This window comes from Entelurus aequoreus, linkage group LG12 (genome assembly GCF_033978785.1).
Source record: "Entelurus aequoreus isolate RoL-2023_Sb linkage group LG12, RoL_Eaeq_v1.1, whole genome shotgun sequence".
Lineage (NCBI taxonomy): Eukaryota > Metazoa > Chordata > Actinopteri > Syngnathiformes > Syngnathidae > Entelurus > Entelurus aequoreus.
In genome coordinates, this window is record NC_084742.1 from 22,549,410 (window position 1) to 22,575,971 (window position 26,562).

At 39.9% G+C, this 26,562-nt stretch overlaps 2 protein-coding genes across 5 annotated transcripts; both read right to left on the bottom strand.

Annotated features, from left to right (window-relative positions):
- Positions 1-154: 154 nt before the first annotated feature.
- On the bottom strand, positions 155-11,948 carry mfsd8 (major facilitator superfamily domain containing 8). 3 transcript variants are annotated; one of them, XM_062065228.1, is made up of 12 exons: positions 11,302-11,860; positions 11,139-11,221; positions 8,820-8,863; positions 8,496-8,736; positions 8,307-8,420; positions 7,990-8,134; positions 7,872-7,930; positions 7,704-7,812; positions 7,490-7,624; positions 6,304-6,407; positions 3,940-4,151; positions 155-759 (listed from the first exon to the last, which is right to left on the bottom strand). In XM_062065228.1, the coding sequence occupies exons 1-12, from the start codon at positions 11,358-11,360 to the stop codon at positions 553-555; spliced, it is 1,512 nt and encodes a 503-aa protein (XP_061921212.1). In that variant the 5' UTR covers positions 11,361-11,860; the 3' UTR covers positions 155-552. The 3 variants fall into 3 exon arrangements, with proteins under 3 accessions (XP_061921212.1, XP_061921213.1, XP_061921214.1); XM_062065229.1 differs by lacking the exon at positions 6,304-6,407 and having other exon boundaries at positions 11,302-11,948; XM_062065230.1 differs by lacking the exons at positions 8,496-8,736; positions 8,820-8,863 and having other exon boundaries at positions 11,302-11,940.
- Positions 11,949-12,542: 594 nt separating this feature from the next.
- On the bottom strand, positions 12,543-25,753 carry LOC133662737 (uncharacterized). Of its 2 annotated transcripts, XM_062066863.1 has the most exons (7): positions 25,608-25,753; positions 18,615-18,724; positions 18,458-18,542; positions 18,190-18,385; positions 16,246-18,064; positions 15,971-16,174; positions 12,543-14,284 (listed from the first exon to the last, which is right to left on the bottom strand). In XM_062066863.1, the coding sequence occupies exons 1-7, from the start codon at positions 25,745-25,747 to the stop codon at positions 14,031-14,033; spliced, it is 2,808 nt and encodes a 935-aa protein (XP_061922847.1). In that variant the 5' UTR covers positions 25,748-25,753; the 3' UTR covers positions 12,543-14,030. The 2 variants fall into 2 exon arrangements, with proteins under 2 accessions (XP_061922847.1, XP_061922848.1); XM_062066864.1 differs by lacking the exon at positions 18,615-18,724 and having other exon boundaries at positions 25,608-25,752.
- Positions 25,754-26,562: the final 809 nt, after the last annotated feature.

Here is a 26,562-nt window from a genome sequence, read left to right on the forward strand (position 1 = left end):
GGAATACTAAAATAGATTTTAAGCTGGTTCGTTGCAATGCATAAATTAAATTAGATTGTTTTGTTAAAATAACCATGCTAAAGATTTCGCCCCGCGAATGTGACCGATACTTTAGGACATATTGATTCTTTTAATATATGTATTTTACAAGATAGATCATTCAGAGCCATATATATTTTAATAATAAAACAATAAAAACAACATAATAGCTTTGCTCTCCATAACATATGGTAACCATAACTGCTTTATTTCTGTACATATTTTTTTTCAAGAATTTATAATAGATCATATGTTCCACACATAAAAGATAACAAATTAGCTAAGCAATCATAAAAATATGACATTTAATTTTTTCATTAAAAAACACAAATTTAAATACCGGTATGTATATTCACATTAGCGCTAAGTCACAATTATTTAAACCAGTCAGTGTGCCTGTCAAGTTAAAATTGTGTTCAGTTAAATGCAGTTGAAGTAACAAAATTGCAGTAACTCATTGGTCCCGTTGTAAAATTATCTTTGGCCTTTCTTCAAGGGAAAAAAACGGCGTCCTTAATCTATCGCCCTCCCATAGCGTACAGAGAAGGCGATAAGTCTGTGGTAGACAGCGCTGAGGAGGACGATGGCGGCTGCGACCATGATGCAGATGAGGGCAAAGGCCCAGCGTGGTCCTAGCAGGGTGTAGACGTGCGAGACAAACACGGGGCCCAAAGTCCGCGCTCCGCTGCCAGATGCAGTCAGCCAGCCCATGTACACGCCCTGAAAGACAAGAACCCATAATAAAAAACATCAGCGTTCAAAATAAAGGAGGGAAAGTCAGACTCTGATATGACCTTCTTCCCTTCTAATTACAACTAAATTAACTTGAATGGGTGAGAAATATGAGTGGCATGTGAAGAGGTCAAGGTGAGTAATTTCAAACCACTGTGCCTTAGCATCTTTGTGTGTTGTGATAGATCATCAGGTGTGCTGCACATATTTGGTCCAAAATTATTACTTTTTCACTACAAAAAATATTTTCACTGTCTATTTATGCCAGTGATGATTATAGTGACAGGCAAAACAAGTATATGTTACTCTATTCATAGCTGAAGGAACTTAATGATGAATTTTGTCTTTTCTGACTTAAAAATATTGAATACGCGTTAAACCATGCCATGCGAGACCAAACACACAGCAAGCACAGACGCAAAGTCTCACGACGAGCCAGTGAAAAGTTCAGCAAAGTAACAAATATTAGGTGGAAAAAAATATGATAACAAAGCCAGATGTCACACTGTGGGAATATTTTAGCTTCAAATCGGATGGGCAAAATGAGCCCATCAACACAAAGAACAAGCGAGAATGCCATGATCACATGATGGCAACAGACAACGTAAGACCTACTTTTTTCAACTGGGGAAAAATGCACTTTAAGATGTTAAATACTTATTTAAGTAAAAAATTTGCGTCCAGTTAATTATTATTATTATTTGTTTAGGATTACAAAGGTATTTACCTACCAAATACAGTACAATGGTGAACAATTCTACGGTAATGAGAAATAAGAGTTTATATCCTTTTTAATGGTTACTTGCATTATTATTATATATTATGATTACATTACATTATAATCACTGTACAGTTTTTATCAATTATTTCTTCAGTTTCAGAGCATGATGTAGACAAAAGCTCTGAGTCAGTCTGCAGAAAGCCAAATATTTCTAAAGTAAATTATTGTATATTGTTCAAATGTGTGGCACCTTGAGACAAGAATATGTTGATTGACAGTCTAAAAATAACATGTCTCCCTTCACTTGTTATTTTTGCAGTTTTATCCATATAAAAATCGCAAATCGAATCGCAATTTTGAAGAGAAATATTGCAATTAGGCTTCTTGTCAAAATCGTTCAGCCCTAATTGTATGCTGTTTGAATATATATCTTAAAGTCGTCACCGCCATTGTTTTTTCCAAACACGGTCGAAAGTAAACTTCATAAACTTTATGCACGCTGTTTTGATAATTTGATCATTGTTTTATTCTTTGAAGGATAAGTATTATTTTTTGCAATTGCAATGCCTTGATTTTAGTGAGGTTAGTACACAGTCATAGCTGTAAATGCAATGGTAATAAAAATTTACATAGCTTATTTCGGTGTTTCGGTTTCCTCATTTTCAGCTTTTGGTTTCAGACAAAATGTTTTATTTATTTTACTGCATCCTTAATTACAAATTTTACAAAAATAAAATTATTTATTTAGAGCAGCAACCCATGGCTATTTGTTGCTCGCAGGCCCATATTTTGTGGCCCTCTATTTAACTTCATCATTTGTAATTGCCGCCCACGCACCCTGGAGGGCTAATAGTTGAAATGTTTATGGCAATATTGAATCCTTCTGCAAAGAACACTAACTACAATACTATAAACAATGACAGCACAACAAACACATTAGGCAACACAGAGAGAAAATGCCTATAAGAAAGCAGAAGTGTCTCTGACCATGTTCTGGGGAAAACAACAATGTAAAAATATATCATTTTACATTATGAATTGTTCTAAAGGGGAACATCACTTTTTTTTAAAATTTTGCCTATCGTTCACAATCCTTATGAAAGACAAGAAAAGTTTTTTTTTTCCTCGCATTCTAGCTTGTAATAATCTGCTCATTCTTGGTGGCTGCTAGCAGTGCAGCTAATGGGAGCTATCTATTAGCTATCCAACCTCTAAATCACTTTAAAAATGCATCAAAACCCGCCAACAATACTGTCGCTACATAGTTATTGTAAGAGCAAACACTGCAGACTTTTTCTCGCGTAGTAACACATCGCCTTGCGGCGGCATGCTACACCGTTAGCCGTAAGCTAGCTACGGTAAGAAGTATGTTATAGCTTATGTGTCAGCAGCTGAATGGCTTTTGAGTTTGTAATGCACAACACAATGGAATAAGACACCGTACTGACTGAAACACATGAACAATCATAATACAGTATCTGTCAAGTATTAGCCCACATTTCATGTTTTGTTTGTACACAACTAGCTCGACAGCATATGTACTGTAGTTGTAATAACAAGCATGATCATGATCATATTATAGTGACTCACTTGATGGACAGTTGTGAGTTGGGTGCAGCTGGCCGGGGATGCTTCCAATTGATTTTGGTTAAGCACGCCATTTATGTCGGCACAGCTTGGCTCCAAGTTCCACATTTACACCGTCCAGTCACGCCGACCTCACTCTCTCGGCTTCCGTCTGCTCCAACGTTTCACCCTCTCTTTGTGTTTGCTACTATAAGCAGCAGTTCATCCTCCGTATATTCAGCTTCCAAAATATAAGGTTGTGAATCTTTATTAGTCCGAAAATAGTTGTCTTCTTTGTCAGTTACCAAGTCTGCCATGAATAGAACATACACGTTTGTTACCTTAAAAAGGAACACCCAATTGTTCCCGGAAGTCAGAAGTGCGCTGCTATGGAAACGGAAATAAATGCACTAATGAAAAATGTTCTGGTATTGCTTAAAAATGACCAAAATATGGTAAATACTGCACATATTACATATTATTATGAATGTGTCTGTTACTACATTATATATATAATTGCAGTGTGTATACAAAACGTTGACGGAGGGTTTTGAACTTGCTTTTAGACGGCTTTGAAGGCTGAATCCCATTAGCCCCATCTTGCAAGCATAATTTATCATCTTTAAAATCTTTTTTAAAAAAAGACGCGTCTTCTTGTCGCTCATAATGATTGTGAACGATAGGCAAAATTCCCCCCCAAAAATTCAATAGCTTAAGGTCACAAAGGCCACAAAAGTAAAATTAGTTAACAAATTTAGTAACATGGTTGAAAATTGATTCTGAAGTTATTTGTGCAGCCTTGATTTAAACTGAGTTTAAGATGTCTTCTTTAGAAGAACGATCAAAAAAAGACAGTGATTATAAGTCAGTGTGTTTTTTACCTGTGGTTTGGGTCCAAGGATTTTGGAATAGAGCGTGTAGGACATTACATTGCAAGCCGGGTAGCCCACTCCGATAAGGAAGTCCGAGGAGATGTACTGAGCCAGGTAGATAACGGGCGTGTACTGGCACCACGTTTGCTCGTACGGACAGCCAGTCGGCTCCAAAGTACCGTTGGACGACGTTTGACTGATCAACGAGTTGTTTTTCAGGTCTGGGGGCGATGAAAACATAATGTAAGCATTGAAAGTTTAGTATTAGAGAGAAATAAGACATATGTAATAAATTATATCCACAATATTTCTGTCATATAATTATTGATAAACATGATAGTAGATAAATAAAATGTAGGTCAATATTGCATGTGTGTGTGTGTGCGTAATTATATATATATATATATATATATATATATATATATATATATATATATATATATATATATATATATATATATATATATATATATATATATATATATATATATATAAATATATATATATATATATATATACACACACATTATGTATGTATATATACAGTATATACACGGTACAGGCTAAAAGTGTGGACACACCTTCTCATTCAATGTGTTTTCTTTATTTTCATGAATATTTACATTGTAGATTGTCACAGAAGGCATCAAAACTATGAATGAACACATGTGGAGTTATGTACTAAACAAAAAAAAGTGAAATAACTGTAAACATGTTTTATATTTTAGTTTCTTTTCAAAATAGCCACCATTTGCTCTGATTACTGCTTTGTACACTCTTGGCATTCTCTCGATGAGGTTCAAGAGGTAGTCACCTGAAATGGTTTTCACTTCACAGGTGTGCTTGAAGCTCATCGATGATGAGTGAGTATGATTGTCTTTATATACAGTATATGCAAAAGAGCATTGCTGGGATGTTACTGACGTCACGTCCGGCTCACGCCCTACCTAATGAATACACGTGGTGGTCAAGCTAGATCTGTTTTCAATGGGTACTAGTCGCCATTTAGCCTTTCTTGAAGAAAAAAATGCCCTATGTTTGTGTTTTTTCGGCTATACGAATCGTTCAAATCGCGAAAAGGATAAACGTTTTTTCAGACTTCCTCGAGAAGTAATTTAAAAGGAAGAGTGCAAGATTTTACGTAATGACAAGAAAAGCAGCACACACTCCATTCCAAGTCGAAGAATGCATGAGTTTGCAGTGATCACTTTGTTAAATGTTTGTTTGATAAACTTTTAACATTTATTATTTCCCATTTAAAAATTATCTTGATATTATTTGTGTTTCTTAAAGACATGTTTGCTGAGAGTGTTTCAAAAAGCACCAACTCAGCAAGTCTAAATAAAAGAAAGCAAATCTCAGCAAAACCTAAAAGGGTTAAGCTTTTACCAAAGACAGCAATCATAAATGAAGCTTTTAGCACATACACAATGTTGACATCTGTAGTTATATTTCGATTAAGACGGGAAAAACACTCTACTCGTAAACGGCGCGTGCAACAGCAACAAAAATCAGTAGATGCAAAGTTAAATTATGAAATGCAACCTTACCTGAGCAAAAATAATGTATATTTATCTGGGAGAGTCTTGATACCAATTTCCTTGAGCCAGCCACACAAAGAAGTTGTAGACTTCCATGCTTTTCCAAGTTTATGTCATGTAGAATGATGTCTGCAGCACAATAGTTTGATATGTCTGGGAAGACGGCCAACGTAATCCTTGATATCACTCGACAAATCTTTTTTTGAGCAGGCACTCAGCAACAAAGGGTTGGAGTTGGGGGTTAAATGAGTGCAACAAAGGGTTGGAGTTGGGGGTTAAATCACCAAAATGATTACCGGGCGCGGCGCCGCTGCTGCCCACTGCTCCCCAAGGGGATGGGACAAATGCAGAGGACAAATTTCACCACATCTAGTGTGTGTGTGACAATCATTGGTACTTTAATCTTTAATCTTTAAATAAAGTATGGGGATCAATTCCAGTGCATAGTTTGATCTTTGGCTTGTATCTGCTTTTTGCAGGAAGATTTAAGCCTCTTTTGTACTCAGATAGTTTGCGCGCTGCTTGGTGTACAACAGCCATTTTAGCTTTGTTGACCACCACTGGTTTTCACTTCCGGGAAGAAGTCACGTGTCGTAATACAAGCAATGGAGATGGGAGTGTTTTTCTCTTTCCTGTACCCATTATTGTATTTTTTTTGTTATTTTTATTATTTTGTTATATGACATTCACTGTAATTATATATATATATTTTTTAAATGGTGCTATGTTAAGGGACAAGATATTATATAATTTTGTGAAACCATTGCAAAAACATAATTAAAAAATAGAAAGTTTAACTTTTTCCTTACAGTATTGAAAAAAAAATCTATACCTGCCCACTGGATTTTCGGGTAATAGTTCCCCCATGGAAGCAGTACAAAGAAGCCGCAGAATATGATGGCCAAGCCTGCAAGCAAGATAGGACGATCCCCAACCCTAAAAATTAAGCAGGCATCATGGGTACAAAAACAGCCAAGGTTAAAAATAATGTGACTTAAAATGGAGCCATGAGTAACACCAATATATTTCTAGCTTTGATCTTTGACCAACAAAAAGAAAATAAAACAGCACAGCCATACGGTCTTATATAGCAGAGGTTATTCACCTTTTTCACCTCGGGGCGAACTCTAATATTAATACTGAACGAATAATCTTACCCTTGATTTTTATCGTATTCAATAATTATATCTAACCTACTTCCAGTTGAACATATTTATACCTTGTCAAATGATATGAAATATAAAATATACATCGAGAGCACGCTGCTAGACAGCCTGCTGGTCACTGGCGTAGTGCATCATCAAATACGCCTGCAAAATTAAATTTTGACAAAACAAAATCATGTTTTATTTTAAATTTATGAGCTGGAGTATGTTTTAAACTATATTTATACGTATTATGCGTTTTGTCAAAAAAACTAAGATCTTAACGACCACAGTGCATGTTTCCTGGTAGCATACATGGCGTATGTTTTTTAGTTGGCCGTACTGTATTTACACACAATTCTGCTACAAATGGTGGAAGTGTACTACAATAGAGTACTGCTGTGACCCACCAGCTGAGAAATTTTTTGACAGTCCTCTAAGGCAGTGGTCCCCAACCGGTACCGGTCCGCGGACCGATTGGTACCGGGCCGCGCAAGAAATTAAAAAAAAAAACACCTTTTTAAAAAAAAAAATTAAATCAACATAAAAACACAATATATACATTATATATCAATATAGATCAATACAGTCTGCAGGGATACAGTCCGTAAGCACACATGATTGTATTTCTTTATGAAAAAAAATAAAACAATTCCACTCCACCCCCCCCCGGTCCGTGGGACAAATTTTCAAGCGTTGACCGGTCCGCAGCTACAAAAAGGTTGGGGACCACTGCTCTAAGGGACACTCGCGGCCCAACGATGGTTAAAAACCACTGGTATAAAGAATTTTTGACTCGCAGTCAGTCTTTCAAAACAGCAGAGCGTTCCTGTGATGTAGAGGATCTTTGAATAGCATTCAGAGTCTTGGTACCTTTGAGAGGCCACTTTGACCACCAGGAAGACCAGGATGGACTCAAACCCGATGCAGCAGATGATGATGCCGTTGTAGAATACGGCCTCCTTCCTCGTCCAAGCAAACATGTCCATGGACAGAGGGGTGGCGATCCTGGGAGGAAAAAGTAGTAGAAAACAATTTAAAAAATAACGCAAGTACGAGTAAGTTATTGCAACTAGTTACTACGTACGTCTCGAAAACGGCAAAAATAAACATGACGATGAAGAAGAGGATGTTAGAGGTTACAGCGGCGACTCGGTCGATGTTTTCCTCAGAGTCCTCTGTGATGCTAACTTGATCTGCAAGAAGTGATAAACCCTAAGATCTAATATTCAAATACAATGATACAAGTCTTTACCTTCGGATATGTAGTTGACGGCTTGGATGTGTTGCCCGTCATCGTTGATGCGGTGTTCCCTGCAGAAAACATTTTTTTTAAATAAATACCGATTCTTGTCGCCACTCAAAGACGTCACCTGAGCACCAGCACGACCAACAGGATGTTGATGACGCCAAAGATGGTGGCTAGTAGAGCAGGTGCCGTGTACATGTTGAGCTTCAAGTCAATGACGGCCAAGGTGTAGCCAAGCTCGCCGATGAACGTCAAGCCAGCCTGCAGAGCTGCAGGAACACATAAAAGTAGGACAAGCTAACTAATCGGATCATCAGATTGGATCATTCTCCGAAAAGTAAGCATCATGGCTGCAGCATCTTTTTAACCATTGTTTGGGGCCCCTCAGCTTGTTCCCTCATGCCATCTTGGCAGAAGTTAAAACAAAAAAAACGTATTTACCTGGTCCAAGGATGAAACCCAAGGCTTGACATGCGCTCATGTTGGCCATAGCGTTTGTCCTCTCCTTCAGGGATGTTGCTCCAGCAACATAGGACCTCACAACAGCAACATTACCTGCCATAATGTTGACTCATGTTAGCATACGTAGGGTGGGTACCACAATATCTATGACCTAGAAGTACTCGGTACCCGCTCCAAATCCCACAAAGGCTCTGGACATGAGTATGTGGTACTTGTTGTGTGTCCTGGGCAGGTATGCATAGGCATAGTAGATATTAGCGGACAGGTTGATTAAAATGGAGCACACCAGCGGTTCTCTGCGCGGCCTGTGATTTGACCAAAGACCAAATAGGGGCGACGCGACCATCTGGCCTAGGCTGTAGGCAGCTACAACCCATCCCAGGAAGGTGGCATTAGCGCTGTCATCGATCTTGAAGACAAAAAAAGCACTTTTAGATCCTAATAAGGGACTTGCAATAGTGATATTGCTAAAATATAATAAAAAATACCAACTTTTTGCAGGTATGGCCACAGTGATGTTATAACAATAGTGAAACCTAGAAAAATGAAACATGTACAACATTTTTTAAGAAGGGCTGTATACTTATTACAGTATGGAATGGATATTTTTCCATTTCTGCCGATGACACTTTTTTTTTGGACTGATTTATGGAAATGGAAAATGGGTTATACTTGTATAGCGCTTTTCTACCTTCAAAGTATGCAAAGCGCTTTGACCCTATTTCCACATTCCCCCATTTTCACACACATTCACACACTGATGGCGGCGAACCAGGAACCCTCAGGTTGCTAGCATGGCCGCTCTACCAACCAAGCCACGCCGTACGATTTGTAATGCCACCTAACTGTCAATGAAGAAATGTTGAACACGTTTATATTCACTGTGTAATGCACTCACTGGACAGTCAGTCAATAGTAGTCAAATAGTCAATGGATCAAAGACAGAAGTGGAAAATATAATTTTAGGGTTACATTGAATTGAAAACAACCTTGCCTAAATATTACTTTCAAAAGTAGGGTGATTATGTGCAATCAAAGCAAACACATCACACAATTAAAAAATAAACACAAACAAAAAATATGTTTGATACACACAATGAGAAATATATCTCAAGGGTGTAATTCATTTTTTTAATTAGTTAAATGAGTAGTTTTATTGTTGTGATCATGTCAAGATGTACTTGTGTTTTATCATGTATCCTGTAACAATATATTTAGTATTGTTATATAGCACTAGCAAGTGATTAAATATTCCATGTTTTAGTTAATTTTAAATTAGGTTATTATGTATAACAAATAATGCATATGTGTTGTGACTTAAGAAAACGGTAATCAGAGTATTGGGGCCAGACACCATACGCTTTTGCTTCCTACTGCTCTTTTTCAGACACCCACCCACCCACCCATCCATTTTCTACCGCTTGTCTCTTTCGGGGTCACGTAGGGGCGGGAGCCTATCCCAGCTGCACTCAGACGGAAGGCAGTGTACACCCTGGACAAGACGCCACCTCATCGCAGGGCCTATTTGTTATTGTTGTTACCGGATAACTCTTGTTTCAGTGGTGCTATTGATTGTGTTTTAAGTTATCTTGATGAAGAACATTTTTAATAGTGTGTTCCATCCATCCATTTTCTACCGCTTGTCCCTTTTGGGGTTGCGGGGGGTGCTGGGGCCTATCTCAGCTGCATTCGGGCGGTAGGCGGGGTACACCCTGGACAAGTCGCCACCTCATCACAGGGCCAACACAGATAGACAGACAACATTCACACACTAGGGACCATTTAGTGTTGCCAATCAACCTATCCCCAGGTGCATATTTTGAATAGTGTGTTCAAAATGAAAAACAAACAAAAATAAAACCTTAATAACTAAAAAACATGCAAATTGAAATGCAGCAAAATATACTAAAAAACATTGTATGAATATAAATAGTCCAGAAATGACAAATATTTTAATGACGGATACACCTGTTGGACAAATGATTAAAGACACCTGCTTCATCAAATAACATTAAATATTTTAACATATAATTAAATCTAAATTAAAAATGTATTCATAAAATCAAACATTTAATATTCATTATTGTTGAGATAGGCTCCAGCGCCCCCCGCGACCCCAAAGGGAATAAGCGGTAGAAAATGGATGGATGAATGGATGTTAAAAATTAGGGGTGTGAATCTGGAATATACGTTAGGTCAGGAAAAAACACAGAGGCTATATCATCCCTACAAGCCTGTTTCGCAGGTTTCCCTGCTCGTTAGGGGATTTTATATAAAATATATATATATATATATATATATATATATATATATATATATATATATATATATATATATAAAATGTTTCATTTTTCTAGGTTTCACTATTGTTTTTCTGTTTTGCAGGTTTAGAAACCTGCAAAACAGGCTTGTAGGGATGATATAGCCTGACCTAATGTATATTCCTTATTTCTACCCCCGGTATTTAGCGCTGTATAACGGACTATATATATATATATATATATATATATATATATATATATATATATATATATATATAGATGTATATATATACATCTATATATATATTTTTTTTTTAGTCGGGATGAATAAGAATCACAATTCGGATATAAAAAGTTTTCTTTTGGAACTCCATTAGAAATAGATATAACTGAAATATAAATAGACCAACTTAAGAAAATATAAATTAAACAACTCGCTGCCAGAGATAGTTTCTACTGTAGTTCCTTGAACTTTTTGAGCTGCAGCTGTTCCTAGAACTTTTCGATTAATCTGGACCAAATTGCATGTTCTGATACATCTAAAACTCACCCACGCTGCTGAGGAACATAGTGAAGTACATGACTCTGATGGATCTCCATCGGCTTTTGTAATTGTCATCTTGGAAGTCATTGCTGCGCACAGGAGAAAAAAAACACTGTAAAACGTAAGCAGTAACAGCTAATGTCCAGTCATCATTTTATAAAGCACTCACTTCCTTGGGTCGTCTCTGAGTAATGGCGTTGTCTCGTCTTCATCTACAAACTGAGACATTCTTATTTTAAAAAAATCGATACTAAAATGAAGCTAAATTCGAGGGTTTGTATCCTAGTTGTCATCGGGCAGTGTCTATCGGAAAGCTATAGGAAGCTAGCTAGTTTAGCTTTAGCCAGTACAACTAATATTATACGCGTCGCGTCTGCTAAGAGCAAACATCCCACGCATGTTATTTTGACTCATTTACGATGAAAAAACATTTTTTTTCTCAATTAAATGCGCCACAAAATGGGAGTAAAGGTGGACTATGAGACCATAACTTGATAACAAGCACGCTTGACAACTTTCACTTCAAGCTATTGCTAAATCCCACTTCCGCCAAGACTTCTAAACTAGATAGGACTTAATTTTGAAAAAAAAATATCGTTCTTGTTTCTGCAAGTTTGCTTGGTATATTAAGTATTAGAGCGTTCAAAAATTAATCAAATATTCCCGAATCCACTTTTGTTTAAGTTTTTGACTGTAGCAGGCATACTATGCATTTATTTTGAAAGCTCTTCCGCTCATTTCTGCATTTCACCTTGATAGTTTCATGAGTAAAAGTGGCTAATCTAAATAATTGATTTAGTATAAGTACAACAATGATACCATACAAGCAGCTCCCGTTAGACTGACAACTAAGCCACTTTTTTTTCAAAAGTTAAAAAGTCAAAGTTTTCACTTTAGTTAGAATTAGTTACAATATTCAGAAATGTAAGTTGTGTTATAGTTTTTCAGTGTCACACATCATATAATCCTTTTTTGAAGGCAGAGTTTCACTTTAGTGCCCTAAACCTGTGGTCCCCAACCACCGGTCCGTGACACATATGCTACCGTGCCGCACAGAAACTAATTAATTTATAAAGTGCTGCATTTTCTCTGACTTAACTCTCGCCTGTACCACTAAACACACCAAAAGCTTGTTAATAGATGTATATTACAACTCCTTTGTTATAATACATGGGACAATGCACATTAATGGACATATAAAATGTTAATGTGCCAGATTGTAGCCTAAGGCTAATTTTTTTGCTGTTTTTATCTGCCACACGTAGAAAGTCGGTCCGTGAAAATAATGGATACATTAAACCGGTCCCTGGTGGAAAAAAGGTTGAGGAACCCTGCCCTAGAGTACTAAGTAAATAATTAATATAATTTAAATTAAAATACTTTCACTGCATAATTTGTAAAAATGTGTAATAATGACAAATGTGAAAATAATAAGCAACATATTTATTTTTTAACAATGCATATTGCAGGAAACTTCACAACCAGTTTAAAAAAAACAAGTCATTTAACTTTAATACAGATAGTATTTACATTATGTACATTCTGAGATCACTTCTGGATAGTTTTGACTTATTAGCCAATGAATACCAACAAGGAAAAGCATATATTAAATGTGTGTCAAGATTATTGTATCCAGACGGTCACTGTTCTGAACAGTGATTTCCCACCGCTGTGCCGTGGCCCCGGGAAATTACACAATTTCCCTTAAGTGGCAGGATTTAAATAATTAACCTGTGTATCTACAGTGTTGTGAAATAGTATTTGCTGCTTTCTAGATAACTTGTTTGCATGTTGCTCACACCTAAATGCTCAGATCAGACTTGACTATTAGACAAACATAACCATGAAATAACTGTGGTAAATCACTTTTTTGTTAAAGCGGTGTTCAATTTCACAGGCTGGATGAATGACAAATACAAATACAAGAGATCGCTTGAATAGAACCTCTCAATGTAAGAAACTAAGTAATTGGCCATTATCCAAAAATGGCAAAACCCTGGTAAAGTGGCACTGGCAAACCTTCCCATAAGAGGCCGGCCAACATCCGAAAGGTCCTCTCACTAACTGCCTCAGTTAAGGTCAGTGTTGATGACTAAACCAGAATAAAGACACTACTTAAAAATGGCATGTATGAGTTTTCATGTTCGAAAACCCTTCAACGTGCTGGTTATTAAACTAAGTTCCTTGAATCCAAACAATTATGCAAATAAGAGTGAACCAAATGTGAAATACCCATTGATAGTAAATGCAGCGGTTACTGCTAAGAGTGGTATAAGCACTTATAAGGTTTTTTTCACATAATGTAAGTTTGGATAGTTTGCTTTCCTTAATAATAAAATCATCACTTTAAAGTTTTGTGTTACTTATCTTTGTCTAATAGTTGAGTCTGTTTGAGGATCGGAAACATTCAAGTGTGACAAACATGCAAAAAAAAAGTAGGAAATGAGGAAAGGGGACAATTACTTTTTCCACAGCACTTTACCTGTTTACTTTACATTTTTGTTTAAGATTTTTATAATGTAAAATATGTGCCATGGCTCAATAAAGGTTGGGAAACACTGGCCTAGAAGACAACGCAGTCCATCTGTGGGCCTTTTTGAAAAGATGCTGCTGCTGAAAGCATTCACGTTTGGTCATCAAAAGCATATTGTAGAGAAAAGGAGGATTTGTGCATTTGTAGTTTTTAGGTTATTTCCTTCACACTCGTAACCGATACATAAATGCTACATTGGCAGTTCACATTGACAATAAGAAACAAAGTGATTGTTCACCATTAGAGGAAGCCAGTTGTTACAGTACTCCCTTTATATTATATTATTACAGTTGAAAGCTGCACTCTACCATGATTGCTGGTGTTTTATTTTTTTACATTAAAATAAAATTACAATCAGAGTTGACTTAAACGGCAGCGGCAGCGATAACTGCACTCTCCCGCCGTCCCTGCTTTTTCAGCAGCTGGATGCGGTTGTGCACGTAGAACTTGATGGCCCGCCAATCACGCTGGTTGCTGACGAGCAGCGGGCAACGCTCTAGGCAGCGCTCACAGTCAGCCTTGGCGGGCACGCGCAGCTCCACCAGGTTGCGCTGAAGGTGCGTCTCCACGGAAACACGCTCCGCCTCCGACCAGGGACGCTTCAGCACGCCGCGCTTCCCTACAGGAGATCAATACCAACATTGGTGTTTGAAAGTTTATAAAATATTATAACATTAATAGGTATCTTTAAAAAAGGTGGGAAATACTTTTAAAAAATTGATTTCAATGGAAAAAAAAACACTGAAAGCGATCTGAAAAAGACTAAGAAGAGATCCATCCATCTTCTTCCGCTTATACGACGTCAGGTGGCAGGGGCAGCAGCCTAAGCAGAGAAGCCCAGACTTCCCCCTCCGCAGCCACTTTGTCCAGCTCCTCCCCGGGATCCCAAAGCATACCCAGGCCAGCTGGGGGACATAGGCTACACTGCAGGGTCGGATGTTCAATTTAGACTTTTTTGTCAAATCCGATCATTTTAGTAGCCGTTCACATTAGAAAAAAAAAGATTACTAATGTAAATGTAATCTGACATGATGTCATGACGTTGCACACACTGCATTGTTTACGTAAATAAAAATGGCTTCAGTTCTTGTCGGTCTCAGTACTGGCGCATTTGTGGCAATTTCAAGGATTTTGTGCAATCAAAGTCAACATTTTCTGGACCAAATTATTGCATGGAGAAGATTAAGAAGAAAGAGAATACGTATTTTGCCTCTGGCAGTTTTACAGAATATTTTGCTCTGATGTCTGCATGAAGAGCATGTCTGTGGGCGAGCAGTCGGAGACAGGTAGTTGCTAAAACATATTAATTTCACCTGTTTTCTGCTCTGTTGTCAACTATTTATTTTGTAACTGTCTGTTTTGGCGAATAATTATGACGCTTATCACTTTTTAATGACGGATTAATGCGACCTGAGTGCGGGAACGTTAACATGATGACGCATCGCATATATATCCGATTTATATCCACATATTAAAGAGGCCTCGGTCACACTGACATGAAACAATCCGATACAGGTCACATATGGGCAAATAAATTGGAATTGACCTGCAGTTTGAACAAGGCCATAGACACCCCATCATGTCCTGGGTCGTCCTAGTGGTCTGCGACTGGTCGGGAATGCCCTAAATACCTCCTGAGGGAAGCGTTCGGGGGGCATCTTGACCAGATGCATATGATACCAGTATCCAGTATAAAAAAATGGTGATTAGTAGAGAGTAAGTTAGTAGTAACAACCATTTGCTAAGCTGCGCTGCGGTGCTCAGATGGTGCTAAATTGGTGCTAAATTAAAAACAACATTACTGCCGCATTTAACATTATGTCGCTACTACTGGTCCAACGATTCCTAAAAAATAATGTTAAAAAAAACAACTTAAAGCCTTGTCCAGCTTGTCCATCGGTTATCAGCTTCCTTGACTGCTAATGATCCGTATCGGTCCTGAAATTAAACCTATCGGTCGATCTCTACAGAGAACAGCCTTGGCGGAGGCAAACACTCACTGCGAGCAAGCTTGACGCTGACAATGCCAACCACGCTCCTCTATTAGTTATTGTCGGTTTAAGTGTGAAACAGTTCATGTACAAATTATTAAAATAATATAATAAGAGTCATATTGATTTCTAATTTTTTCAAACTAGAAATTCATGATCTGGATATGACCACAATGTTTCACTGGGCAGTAAAAGCCAAAAGCTGCTTCTGTAAATTATTTTTAAAACTGTATTTGTGTACGGACAGTCTTAGCAAAAGTTGTATTTTTCATTATAATTCTCTTATGGATGGAATCACCATTAAGTAAGATTACCTGATTTGGGTTGGGCTGATCTCCTCTTCTGGGCGCCGACTCTGGAGGTACTGACTGTCGGAGTGATGGGCGGTCGCTTCTTCCTGGGTGGTCTCCCTCGTCCTTTCTTCTTCACTAGAACCTCCACCTTCTCCTGCACTTCCTCTTTGTGGTCATCTGGCTCCGTCTCTTCCGAGAAGGAGTCTGCTGAATTGCCGGACAACACTGCCAGGCAGCAAGATAATGAGGTAATTATTATAAGTCATTTAGGTCATTTATAACATTTAAAAGCCTACCGTCCAACTCGAGACAGATGTGCTGCAGGCTCATCCCGCGAAAAAGCACACCTTCCTTCTCCCCGTAGAGAATGACACGCCCTACACTACCCATAAGGACAGCGTCCCGTACAATGGAGGAACAGTTCTGCGTCACATGATACTGTGTCTCTAAGAAGTTCTCTAGGCGTTTGGTGGCACTGCCTTGAACCTCGCCCTCCTCGAGAAGCAACAGCTGAGTGAAGATGGCGACCTGTCGGCGCACCCGCGTCCCTGTTATTACCCCGGGGTTCTTGGCCCCGCTGGCTCGTGCAAGGTTCCGCAGGAGGTCCGTGCCTCGCAGAGGCGTAGCGGGGGAATGATAGGGGCGGGAGAAGACGTAAGGGCTCTCGGGGTCCACGCCTACATGGCAGCTCATTTGAAGAAGCAGGTCTAGGCAGGACTCGCAATTCGGGGGAAGGATAAGGGGTTGGATGCGCCCACGCTTGCCCATGACCCCTGCCCTTGGGAGATGGCAGAGAACACTGCGTTCAAAGGGGGACAGGAGGGCCTCCATGCCAGAGGGGGAGTTACACAGACTCTCCTGCGGGGTGTCTCTCTTGCGGTAGTCCAGAACGGTGAGCTTTGCCACCTCGCACTCACGGTGGCGGTTGTAGAGGATGAGCAGACAGAGGCTGGAGTGGCAGAGCTGACGCCAGGCCTCAGCGGAGTGAGTGTGGTTGAGCGCGAGGAAGGCAGACCGTTGCTGCTGTCGGAGGTGGACCAGCAGGGAAGAGAGGGAGGAAAGAAATGGGGAGATGTGATGCTGACTTGCCCTTGTAGCTTCCCCAGTCTTCTCCTCTGGAGTGTCACCCTCGCCATCAGCACTCAGCTCTATATCTTCATCCGGATCTATGTCTGGTTCCGGCGTCGGAGGCGGCGCCAGATCCTCTTCTACCTTTGGCGGCTCCTCATGCTTCTCCCTCTTCATCCTGCGCCCCCGCCTTGGAGGAGACGCCGGCAGAGGAGGAGGCGTTGGGCTCTTTATTCTGGCCGCAACTGGACTAGGGGCGGTGCGCTTCGTGGGAGAGCTAGCCGCCAGTGGATTCTTTTTGGAAGCGGGAGGCAACAGAGAGAGCGAGAAAGAAACGCCGCCAGTGCCCGTACGTGGTGATTCTCGCTCCTGGGTGAAGAGCGAGGGCGGTGTTGCTGTTGGGTTGGGGGGTGACGACTGTGGTACTGCAAAGGAATGGCTGTGAGAGGAGGCAGCGGTCGTCGAAGGGTGCGGGGCCGCGTTGTTGGAGTGCGTACGGAGGTGTGCCAGCTCCATGGCCGATCGGACCTCGGGCTGGCTGGCGTGGTGCTTCTCCAAATGGCGCGGCAAAGAGCGATAGTGGCGCCCGCAGTAGGGACAGTGCTGCCGCCGGCTCACGGTAGCGCCACTGGAGCTCCCAATGTTTATGTTAATGTTATTGTTGATGTTGGTGGTTGGGGGCGGCGATGCTACGGCGCTGCCCGTCTGAGGCTGAGACCGGCCGGTTGGCCCGACGGACGAACAGGGGCGGCCGGGCCCTCTGGAGGAGGTGGGGGTGCTCTTTTTCTTGGCACCGATTCCTACCGTAGGGATCTTGCGCTTCTTGCGGCGGCGGAGCACGCGGCCCCGCATCTCCTCCATGTCTTCCTCTTCGTCGTCATCATCATCCTCGTCGTCGTCGTCTTCTTCTTCGTCGTCATCCTCCTCACGGTCCGAGTCACTTGGCTCCGAGTGGGTGAGCGGGGAGGAGGAGGGCGATAGCGACCAGGAAGGGGTGAGGTAATCAGAAACAGAGAGAGTGAGTGGGTGAGGCCCGGCTTCTTCTTCCTGGTGGATGAAAGAGAACCACATGAACCAAACACAGTAACCATTGATTTACTCATCTTCAAAGAGTACTAGGCATTTATCAGGGGCAAGGCATTTGTGAACACACTGTCCATATCACATCATACCATTGCGTTCTCGCCCCAGTCAGTCAGGCTGTAGTCCACCGTGATCTCCTCTCCTTTGGCGATGTCCCGGATCGCTATGACGACCAGCCGCACCTGAGTCCCGCAGTGCACCTCACGAATTCTGCAATTGGGGGGTGGGTGAAAGAGCACAGGGCCTCGGACACCCCCGGCACCCTCTTCGCCCAGCTCTGGCACACTGTCAAGGCACAAACGGAGTATTGACAGAGCCTGCGTGGTTGGTTACTTTGGTAACAAGGGCCCTCCTCACCAGAGCTGGGCAGGATCAGGGAGATAGTAGGGGCTGCCAGGTGGGGGGAGGCAGTCCTCCGCGCCCTCTGGGTACTGGCCTTCACCTGGTGTAAATAAAGGCAATTTGAATCAACTACAACAGGACTGTTTTTAGTCCCATTAGCATTAGCGTATACCAGGACTGTAGCTGTGCTCCGACATGCTCTCTTCTTCCTCATCTTCTGTTACGTATGCTCGGTCACACACCTTCACGGGTGTCCCTTTACGTTTTCTCCCACAAACGCGGCTGCAAAAACAAACAATAAATCACCCTCCCCACCTTTTATTGAGCAAGTGATTTCTGTAGAGCTAAAAGTACTGTCAGAAAAAGCAATACAACAATAAAACTGAGATATTATAGTTATAATACATAGAGTGAGACACCGTTAGCACAAACACATTTCTGTAAAGCTGAAGTTGAGGAATTTGGAAAGCTAATAAAGTCGGTGTAACTAAATTAGTCTTAATTTCTCAAATAATTCAGTTTCCTAAATTTCTACATGTGACATTGACGAGCTCTATATGTAACTCAACTGTTGCCGATACGCCTTTCATACCTGAGAGGGCGATGGTGGGGGATTGATTTAACTACTTAGATACAAACTTTGCAATTACTTATTCTTAAATTGCTGGTTTACACGTCAATGACCTTTAAATTGTTGTATAGTGTAGGGGTTTGCTGTGATGTTTTGAGCCGTCAACTAGTGGCTGATCACGTGATTTTGACAGTACACTATTTTATTTTGGACTGATGTTGGAAAGGAGCCAGCATGGGATTCCACTGAGTGCATTTTCAATGCGTTGTGAATGTGATGCAGGTTTTCTGCGTGGTACATGTTCTGCCAACGCAAAGACTTTGTGAGCAGCAGCGCAACATGGCTCCATGAGGCCAGACAGCTGGAGTGACGATACCGACAAGTCCTCATGGTGAATTTGTTCGCATTAGCGAGAGCTAATTGGCATGTGAGATTAATTCAACAGGCAAACGGTCCAACCGGAGAAGGAGAAGAGAGGTGGACTTGCTTGGATTTGGACCAATTTGTCTTTTCTGGTTTGTATATGTTAGAAAATGTTGGATGCCCTTGCTAAACAATGCCAAAGCATCAAATCATAAGGTTCATGCATTTTGGCGTGAGCTTGCAGACGATTTTAGATGCTTCTGTTTGCAGGGTTTTGCAGTCTTACAATATTTTAGTGTGTGTTTAAGTACTTTTTGAGCACATTCTACAATACCACAATAATGACAACCGTGATCATGTTGTTCGCAATGACTTTATCAAGCCATTATATTTATTGTTTTGGTTGTGTATATTTGAGGGCCCCACACCCCCTCCTTAACAGAGACAGAACCAATTTCATTGCTTTTGGTTGTGATTTCTATTTAGGTAGGTGTATGATCTTGCTAAAAGAAAGAGTATATTTTATTTGTATTATTTGTTTGTTTTATTTAACTTGGATTTTAAAAGCTTAAATTCCAATTACAATGTTAAAATATATAAGAAATATAAGTTTATTGCATTCCAAAAGGGTATATTTGCATCATTATTATGTATCATTATATCAGTGGTTAATTTCGTCTTAAAATAATGTTGACAATATTAAAATGTAACTGCAATAATTTGTAGGCCAATATTTGTTATTGGCCCAGGCCTTGCTAAAAGCAGCTTTTTGTATGCACTAGTCTGAATTGATTGGTGAGTGTGAAGGTGTACCTAATGTGGTCCCCGGGTGAATCTACCGTATATACGGTATATTTTTTACCATGTCTGGAAAAAAATAGCGGTGATATTGGTCTTCAAGATATATATTTCAACATGTACATTTTCAAAAGATACATTTTAGTACTGTTGGAGAGGTTGGGCCGTGGTTTTATTTGCAATCTAAAAACGCTTTCAGAATCGAACACCTTGCACACAAACTAACAAAAAAAACAGTTTAAAAAGTGACTTTGGAACATATCTAGTCATGATCTGGACTACGGCTGCACGATTAATCAACATCAAACCGACATTGAGGTTTTAATTGGTGCAATAACCAAACCACAAGAGGTGGGGGTTGTTTTCTCTGCCATCACCAGCATTTGAGTGACAGATATGTTCACCAATCAGAATTGTTGAGCCTCGCGTTCTTTGCCTCTTAGCCAATTAAAAGAGCTTAAGGAAACAGCAATCAGGTTTTTTCTCAAATTCGTGCAGCTCAAATATGGACCACGAAGAAGTGTTTTAAATGTAGATTACAATCATAATAGGTCCCCTTTAAAGGCTGTACACTATTTATTTTCGGAGTGTGGCGATCACGGCATATCTTGCCTTCAAACGTACATCAGAAAAAATAACAGCGACTCGGAAGTACAAATCGTGTTTCCGGGTGGTTTGCTGGCCGACCAGGTCCAGTGTCTTTCGCAATTGTGGGGGCCTGGTCGTCCGGCGCTAAAAGTGGAACGATTCACAAAATCTACGACTCGTATTACCGTTGTCCCGATACAAAAATGGTACCAATATGTATTTTGATGATTTTTGAAATAAAGGGGAGCACAATAAATTAAACTATTGGCTTTATTTTAACAGAAAATAAAGTAAAGCAATGACAATAAACAATTTTAGAAACCAGATTTAAAAAATGGCACTGAAAACACACACATTTTCTGATTGCATCAAACACTTTTAGAAGAGTAAAAATAAATAAAATGGCATTCAAATTACATGGGCTTCCCATTTTCTATATATACAGTGCAATCCAAAAACAAACCAGTCCATTAACTTAGTTCCTATTAGTTTACAAGGCTGTTTTGACTCTGCTAATATACTGTACACTAATAATTGGCAACGGGCCAACCAGCACAATGCGTCAACTACGTACAGTATTTACGTCTATGAGCATGAAATTGCAGATTGCTTTGGCCTTTGGGTCATCTGGCAGACTTTTTGCACTTTTCAGACGAAGCTGCAGTGGGAACAGCCTCGTGGGCTTTTGTTGCGGCTGGCTTTGGGCAGCTTCTTTTACGGCACAAGCGTCTTCATGAGCTTTCAGGGCATCGCCGTGGCGATGCTGGTGCTTTGGGTGGCTTTTGAGGTTTTATTTGTTGATGTGTTCTTTCCTTATGGAGTGTTTGCTGGGCATTTGGTATATGTGGCACACAACAGGTCTTCCTTTCTTAGGGAGTAAAGAAGTCTCGCACGATCGTTTGTTTACACTGTGAGCTACAGGGAAGTTTACAACTTCCTATGTTTTAAAATGTAAACATTTTAATTTTCAAATTGTGATGCTCCATACTAGGGCCGAGTATAATAAATGATTTGATCGATTATGGATCGATACCTTTTCATTTTTTTGCAATATCAACTTGAAAACAATGCAGAATATCCATTATTTCAACCGCCAGCCCCACCCTTCGCAGTAATCCCAGTGTCATGCTCACTATGCTAATGTTAGCTGCTAACAACAAGCTGTCAGGAGCAAAACAAAATAAAGGGAGGGACTGACTAACACTATAATATCACCCTTTTTTGCAGACCATGAAGATACCAACAGTAACAGTGTTTCCCATGTATTAATTTACTTGTGGCATGGGCAGCCATCCTAGCTGAATTTAAATGGACTGCCAATGTAGCTTGTAGTTACAGTGCCATACACTAGGCGGCAGTGTGCATCGTAACTAATGTTGGGCAGTAGCTTGTTACATGTAGCAAAGATACGTAGCTTCACTATATTTACCAGTAGCTTGGCAGTAGCTTCACAACCTTTTAAACATCTCATTGACCATCTCATCCGGAATCGTTGTTTTGTGGGCGGCTTATTTACGTGCCTCCACTTCGACTGCGTCTACTCCCCGTCATCTTTGTTGTAGTTTTAGCGCTTCCATATCAAGCCTACTGACAGATATAAGTTTGAACTATATACATACATAAGATGCATGTGAATGTACAAACCCCGTTTCCATATGAGTTGGGAAATTGTGTTAGATGTAAATATAAACGGAATACAATGATTTGCAAATCATTTTCAACCCATATTCAGTTGAATATGCTACAAAGACAACATATTTGATGTTCAAACTGATAAACTTTTTTTTTTTTGCAAATAATCATTAACTTTAGAATTTGATGCCAGCAACACGTGACAAAGAAGTTGGGAAAGGTGGCAATAAATACTGATAAAGTTGAGGAATACTCATCAAACACTTATTTGGAACATCCCACAGGTTAACAGGCAAATTCGGAACAGGTGGGTGCCATGATTGGGTATAAAAGTAGATTCCATGAAATGCTCAGTCATTCACAAACAAGGATGGGGCGAGGGTCACCACTTTGTCAACAAATGCGTGAGCAAATTGTTGAACAGTTTAAGAAAAACCTTTCTCAACCAGCTATTGCAAGGAATTTAGGGATTTCACCATCTACGGTCCGTAATATCATCAAAGGGTTCAGAGAATCTGGAGAAATCACTGCACATAAGCAGCTAAGCCCGTGACCTTTGATCCCTCAGGCTGTACTGCATCAACAAGCGACACCAGTGTGTAAAGGATATCACCACATGGGCTCAGGAACACTTCAGAAACCCACTGTCAGTAACTACAGTTGGTCGCTACATCTGTAAGTGCAAGTTAAAACTCTCCGATGCAAGGCGAAAACCGTTTATCAACAACACCCAGAAACGCCGTCGGCTTCGCTGGGCCTGAGCTCATCTAAGATGGACTGATACAAAGTGGAAAAGTGTTCTGTGGTCTGACGAGTCTACATTTCAAATTGTTTTTGGAAACTGTGGACGTCGTGTCCTCCGAACCAAAGAGGAAAAGAACCATCCGGATTGTTATAGGCGCAAAGTTGAAAAGCCAGCATCTGTGATGGTATGGGGGTGTATTAGTGCCCAAGACATGGGTAACCTACACATCTGTGAAGGCGCCATTAATGCTGAAAGGTACATACAGGTTTTGGAGCAATATATGTTGCCATCCAAGCAACGTTATTATGGACGCCCCTGCTTATTTCAGCAAGACAATGCCAAGCCACGTGCTACATCAACGTGGCTTCATAGTAAAAGAGTGCGGGTACTAGACTGGCCTGTCTGTAGTCCAGACCTGTCTCCCATTGAAAATGTGTGGCGCATTATGAAGCCTAAAATACCACAACGGAGACCCCCGGACTGTTGAACAACTTAAGCTGTACATCAAGCAAGAATGGGAAATAATTCCACCTGAGAAGCTTAAAAAATGTGCCTCCTCAGTTCCCAAAGGTTTACTGAGTGTTGTTAAAAGGAAAGGCCATGTAACACAGTGGTGAACATGCCCTTTTCCAACTACTTTGGCACGTGTTGCAGCCATGAAATTCTAAGTTATGATAAATGATAAATGGGTTATACTTGTATATCGCTTTTCTACCTTCAAGGTACTCAAAGCGCTTTGACAGTATTTCCACATTCCACATTCACCCATTCACACACACATTCACACACTGATGGCGGGAGCTGCCATGCAAGTTAATTATTATTTGCAAAAAAAAAATAAAGTTTATGAGTTTGAACATCAAATATCTTGTCTTTGTAGTGCATTCAACTGAATATGGGTTGAAAATGATTTGCAAATCATTGTATTCCGTTTATATTTACATCTAACACAATTTCCCAACTCATATGGAAACGGTGTTTGTACGAGTCAGTCTGCCCCACAACAAGAGAATAGGGGGAAAAAGTAGCATATTGACATCAGTGCGGACTACAATGGCGGACTGGCACAAAGTATTTTGGGTAAAACTCTACCATCGGCAAGAGATTGTTTAGAAATATCTCGCAATGCCTCTACAGTGGGATTTCAAATTTTAGGTACTTATGCAAATCCCCAATTTACAACAGCAGGTACCAAGAGGTAAGAAAATATGATTTTGCATAGATAGATAGATAGATAGTACTTTATTGATTCTTTCAGGAGAGTTCCCTCAGGAAAATTAAAATTCCAGCAGCAGTGTACAGAACTGAGATCGAATTTAAAAAGTAAAAAGTAAATAATGGGGGTATAAATGGAAACAAAACAGAAAAATATTACAATAAGAATAAAAATAAAAAGCAACAATGAGAATAAAAATATAATAGTAAAATAAGAATATAACAAGAGAAACTAGGCAGTAGTGACCATGTTATGAAAAAGTTTTGCACTGTTATTGTTTTGCATCCTCTGTCATCCTAGTAACCCCCCCCCCCCCCCCCCCACAGAGAGGAGTTGTACAGTCTAATGGCGTGTGGGACAAAGGGTTTTTTTAGTCTATTAGTCCTGCACTTGGGATGAAGCAGTCTAGCACTGAACAGGCTCCTCTGGCTATTGATAACGGTATGCAAAGGGTGACTGGCATCATCCAGGATGCTCACTAGCTTTTCCACAGTCCTCTTCTCTGCCACCGTCACTTGCATAAGTGGTTTAAACAATTGACAAGTAAACACTCTAAAGTTATGGCAGAATATTTTGTTTGTTTATCAATGACACAAAGTTCGGAACTGCACAGAGGTCAATCAATCAATCAATGTTTACTTATATAGCCCTAAATCACGAGTGTCTCAAAGGGCTGCACAAGCCACAACGAATATAGATAATTAATCAATCAATCAATCAATCAATCAATCAATCAATGTTTATTTATAATTAATAGGGTTTCAAAAGCTTTGATAGTTATATTTAAGATCATATAATTTGGAATTCAATATATTTGTTTTTCAAATTCAAACAAGAGTCCTGATCTTATTTTGTATATTGCAGACATTTATATGAGGTCAGGTAATGTTTTTAATGACCCACAAAGCAGACCTTAGATCATTTTCATTCATCAACACATCCAATGCTAAAGCTAGCTAAGCCAGTTAGCTTCCCAAAAAGAGCGTCAAAACACCACGAATAAACAACTGAGTGGCTCGAATTACACATTTAGTGATGACTGATCGCATACTAGAGAAATAATCAAAATATACCACATATAAAACACCTTATATGCGTAGCTTGGTGTCATAACATCAGGCTAAAAATCAAACACAAGAGAGCTTGTAACGTGCGCCTCCAGAGCGAGTGTTTAATAAGCAAGCAATGTAGCCCGGCTGGTGGAATTATACAAGAAAAATGGAAGACGCGGTGGACAGCAGGCTTTACTCACCCACGTTGCGGCGGTGGTTTGCTGCCATCCCCGTCGCTGTCGAGCGTCGGTGGCTCCCGGTAGTCAAAGGGTGACCGCACATTCTCCGCCATTAGGACTGCCTTCCCTGCTGTGGTGTCCGACGCGCATGCGCACAACATCCTGTTGAGAGGTGGATGCTGTTTGGCTGCCAGTAAAATGGGGTTAGCAAATAAACAAACATTTGTAAAAGTTAAATAATTACTAATACATCATATATCTTATTTGATTTTAATAATTATTTATGTAACCTCATATGAAATTACTTTTGTTTATTACAATACAATAATAGGCAATACTCCATCCATCCATCCATCCATTTTTACCGCTTGTCCCTGATACTGTAGTTCCTTAAAGGGAAACTGCACTTTTTTGGAATTTTGCCTGCACTTCACAATCCTTGAGAGAGACAAGAAGACAAAAGTTTTTAGGTTTTTTTGCATTCTAACATGTACAAATCGGCTCATTCTTGGTGGCTAGCAATGCAGCTAATGAGAGCAATCAATTCTACCTCTAAATCACTTTAAAAATGCATACAAAAACCGTCAACAATACTTAATTTACATTTTGTAAACTGTATTTTAACCAAACTGTAGCGACATTGTTATTGTAAGAGCGAACGCTGAGGGACTAATTTTCCAGCGTAATAACACATCTGCGTAATATGGTATTAATAATTAGCCATAAAAGCTAACTATGGCTAAAGATACGCTGAATTCTACGTCAGTACGAAATGCATTTGAGTTTGTAAAGCACAACACAATGCGATAGAACATCAATCTGTATTGACTGAAAAACATGAACAATCATATTATAGTATTTGTAAAGTACTAGCCCACATTTCATGTTGTGTTTGTACACAGCTAGCCAGACAGCGTATGTACTGTAATTTTAATAACACACATGACGTGCTGCGTGTATCATGATCATTATTAAA